This window comes from Solea senegalensis, linkage group LG10 (assembly GCF_019176455.1).
Source record: "Solea senegalensis isolate Sse05_10M linkage group LG10, IFAPA_SoseM_1, whole genome shotgun sequence".
NCBI lineage: Eukaryota > Metazoa > Chordata > Actinopteri > Pleuronectiformes > Soleidae > Solea > Solea senegalensis.
Window position 1 is genome coordinate 1,098,004 of NC_058030.1, and position 3,949 is coordinate 1,101,952.

A 3,949-nucleotide genomic window follows, 5' to 3' on the forward strand; every position below is an offset into this window, starting at 1 on the left:
AGTGTTACACACTAGAGCTTTAATATGTCCTCATACACGATCCCTGCAGGACGGCGGACATGTGCGTTCCTAGCTCACACTCTGAGTTAAGCGATGCCTTGTGTCTCATGACGTTGGTGGAGCACAGCTGTCTCTCTCTCTCTCTCTCTCTTTGTCTCTCTTTACTGCCTGTGCTTAGTGAAGCATTTATGGGATGTTTTTGTGAACAAAACAACTCTTTATGTGCTCATGCTGACACACAAATACATTCTAAAGCAAGTAGTACGCCACTAATACATCACGTACCAAAAATATGCATCAGCGTGACACTAAGAGCCGCAGCGGCACATCCTCACATAAAACAAAGGGAACAGGATGGTTCTGACGCACAAAATGACAGCTGTGATCTATTCATTTTTGGACTTTATTGGATTTTCTTTTTTTCTCTTTCCGATATTGGACTCGCACAATAATAAATAACGTAGTGGCTCATCCCTCACCTTGTCCCTCTCTACCACAGAAGCCCCTGGCCAGGACTTTGTGACACTTGACTACCGCCTGCGCTACTATCCCAGCATTACCTACGCGGTCATCGGCAGTGCTGTCATCTTCGTCCTGGTGGTGGCGCTGTTGGCCTTGGTGGTCCACCACCAGAGGAAGCGAAGCGTCCTGTTGCCCAGGGGAGTCAGAGGGGGCTCACACCACCACCACCACCACCAGCCCCTGCTGCTGTCCCGCCTGGTCATCTTGGACCGAGGCCACGTCCATCCCGGTGGTCCTGGTCTCTCACCCAGCTCCTCCCTCACAACAGGCCAGTACAGCTCAACAACTCAGGCGCTGCAGCTGCTGTCTGGGACCCTGTATCCCTCTGGACTCTCCGTGGACTCACCCCCGTCATACTCACAAGCTGTTCTGGATGTCAGGTAAAAATGAAGCCAACAGTTGTTTGGGAATGTGTCATAAAAGTAAAACCATAAAAAGATGCTTTTGATAGTTTCAAATCCCTGATTTAGTGTTAATGCCACTTAATCTAAGTGTCTTTTCATTTACGTGTCCGCTAATATACTTTTCACACATATACGATATTTTGAATGATTCACTTTACTCCCACAAACATTTAAGCCTCGTATCCAACAAGTGGTCCAGTTCAGTTCATTACAGTACGGTATTATATAAGGAAGTACCAAAATACAGTTTTTGTCATCCCTGTGTTGTGGCACCAAGCACAGTGGTCACAGGGTGGAGCAGGACAGAGACTCATCACTCGGCCTGCAGCCTTTTCTCAAATAAAGCTCGTCTTCCTCGGGTGATAAAATGAGAAGAAAGAACATGGAATGCTTGATGTCCTCCATTGTTGCTCTCTGTTTACTGTGTCGCCTTCTTCTTTGTGGAATTAATTGGCGAGCCGCACTGTGCTACACGCTCTGGTATGACGATGCGCTTTTCATGTCGCTATGTTATCTACGTATCCGGCCCACTCACCCCGTGTCAGATCCAAACTGCGCCGTGCCGAACTAAACTCCACTGCTTTGAAAAAGCTCATTGTCAAGTCTAGCAATGTGTTAGTGAAGGATCTCAGTCATCCAGGTCACGGTACCCACCTCAAGAAACGGTGAAGTACAAAGAATAAGCTCAGGTGAGAGGTTAAAAAAATGTCCTCCAAGTAAACTCAAGCGGGTCCTAACTTTACACTCCTGAGGAGACTAAACTGTCGCAGGACAAATGAAAGCATTTGCTTCAATAATATTCACATTTAAAACGGAACTCATTTGCAAAGTCATTCATACTATGGCCTTAAAGGTCACGTTTATACAGTGAATAATGAGCATGAAATACTTATGGGTTACAGGTTTCCTTAATCAGGACAAGCTCTTTCATAATTGCCTTAGGGGAGTGGGAGGTTGGCGGTTCAAACCCCGGCCTGCATGTTACTTAAGACATGAAAACGTGTACCTACAGCCTCTGTGTTCACCACTCAGTGTAAATGGAGATGAAGGGAAGGTAAACTGTGAGGGTCTATTTGTTTAATCCTATGGAAATCCAATTACCACTTACATTATCACATTGTGACATCACATTCTTTCTCTATCACCCCCACCCCGCTTGTCCCTAGTCGGCCTCCCTGGTTCGATCTCCCTCCTCCTCCATACCTCCCCGATAGAGACCTTCCATCGGCAGACGAGCTGCCTGAGTACGAGGCCACACAAGACCCTTTGAACCACCATCCAGCCTGTCCCACTGCGCCTTCCACACAGCGAACTGTGGCCTCGGGCTCACAGCTGAGCTCCGGCACCAGAGAGGAGTCGGAGCAGCATTAGCCCCTTTATTCTACTTAAACTGACAATTGGTGGAACTTAGAGACTAAAGGACCAGGCTGCTGGGTTACTTGAGGCGAGCACAGTCCACTACAAGGACCTGCTGAGGATATTCATCCAGGACTGAGAGACTAAACAGCAAAGACCCGCTTCCTGAGCCACACTGCTCCTGTATGCTGGCTCACCCTGCTGGAGTCATGGCTGCACTACACCTTCATGTTCAGTGATTTGGCCTTTATTCATTGTGCTCCCGTGTGAGTACTGTAAGTATTTTGTTTGATCAGATAACAGTGGCTGCAGTCTGTGAGTAAACTGTCTTTCATTAACATAACAAGGGAAGCACCTTAAAAGGTCACTTTGTTATTCATTTCAGAGGTTACGTGTCATGCGCACAAGACCTTACATTTCACATCTGCAGTGTTTTTTTCTGGTTAAGATGCCATTTTGGTTAAACTCTTTGGTTTACAGTATATGTTTTTATCATTCCTCTGAAAAAAAAAAGAATCAATTGTGCCGGCAAAGAAATGTTGTTAAATTTCCATCATTTCAACATTTCTCGGTCTTATTCTTCCATTTGTGCCTTTATATATGAAATGTTTTCATATCTAGTTTTAAGCCTCAAAGTACAACAACCCCTTATGTGCGATTTAACAGCGAGTTCCCACAATAGCAAACATTTAAGATTCTTAAAATTGTGTATTGTTCAAATTCCGCCTGACGACAGTAAATGTATAGACTCGAGAGAATCGCGCTGAGAAGTATTAACGAGTGACACCTGAAGGATCTGTGTTCAACACGTTTGTGTTCATTTCAAAACGCTCTGTATGACACTGTACATATAAGATGGCAGAAAATATATATATTTAGAAGTAGAAAAATACTTTAAAGCTTAAAGGTACAGTGTGTAAAATGTATATAAAAGACATTTTCTGGGTAATGGTCATACAATCAGGTGAAGTATAATTATTTTATCTTCAATTTCTGCCAAAAAGAAAAAAACAAAATTGTACACACTGGACCTTTAAAGTGAGAGACGAATGTGTAGTAAAATGTACATAGTGTATGTTGTTGAATCTTGTTTTTTCAGCGGTTAAAATACAGACACAAGCCGAACAATCAAACCAAAGATAATCATGATTGATCCTCTTTTTTTTTTTTTTTTTTAGGGTATTATTATCCATCCAAAGGAATGATTGTGTCACAAATGTTTGTATCCTTATTCTATTAAAACATCCATTCTGTCCAATTGTGCATTTTTGAGTCAAACTGAAGTACTACTCAGGAGAAACAAAATCATTCCATCGTATTAAGTTTGATATGGACAGATTTGTAATGTTGTAGTCTTTATATTTAAAAGTTATTTACAAGTCTGACTCAACGTTCATGTGCATGGGTCTTAATAGACGTGACGTATCATCAAAATGTGTTCATTGGAAATGTAGCTGCATGAAATGGATCACCCAGGTAGAGAAAGCACAGAACCTCACAGAGAGCAAATGACTTTCCCACAGTGTCAACGATCACACAAGGTTAATAAGTGTTTTAATTTAAAAAAGAAAAGCTGAATCTGGATCCACATCACCATCCTTGGGTCATTAACTATATTGTTTCCAGACCATTTCATCACATTTTGTCCTTGTACTTTTTGAGTTCGG

At 42.8% G+C, this 3,949-nt stretch overlaps 1 protein-coding gene across 1 annotated transcript; it reads left to right on the forward strand.

The window, feature by feature from the left end:
- Nucleotides 1–459: 459 nt before the first annotated feature.
- LOC122775525 (low-density lipoprotein receptor class A domain-containing protein 3-like) lies at nt 460–3,194 on the forward strand (the record flags this gene model as incomplete). The annotated part of the gene is made up of 2 exons (XM_044035432.1): nt 460–902; nt 2,093–3,194. Coding segments are annotated over 2 exons (648 nt in total), but the record flags the coding sequence as incomplete, so codon positions are not given.
- Nucleotides 3,195–3,949: the final 755 nt, after the last annotated feature.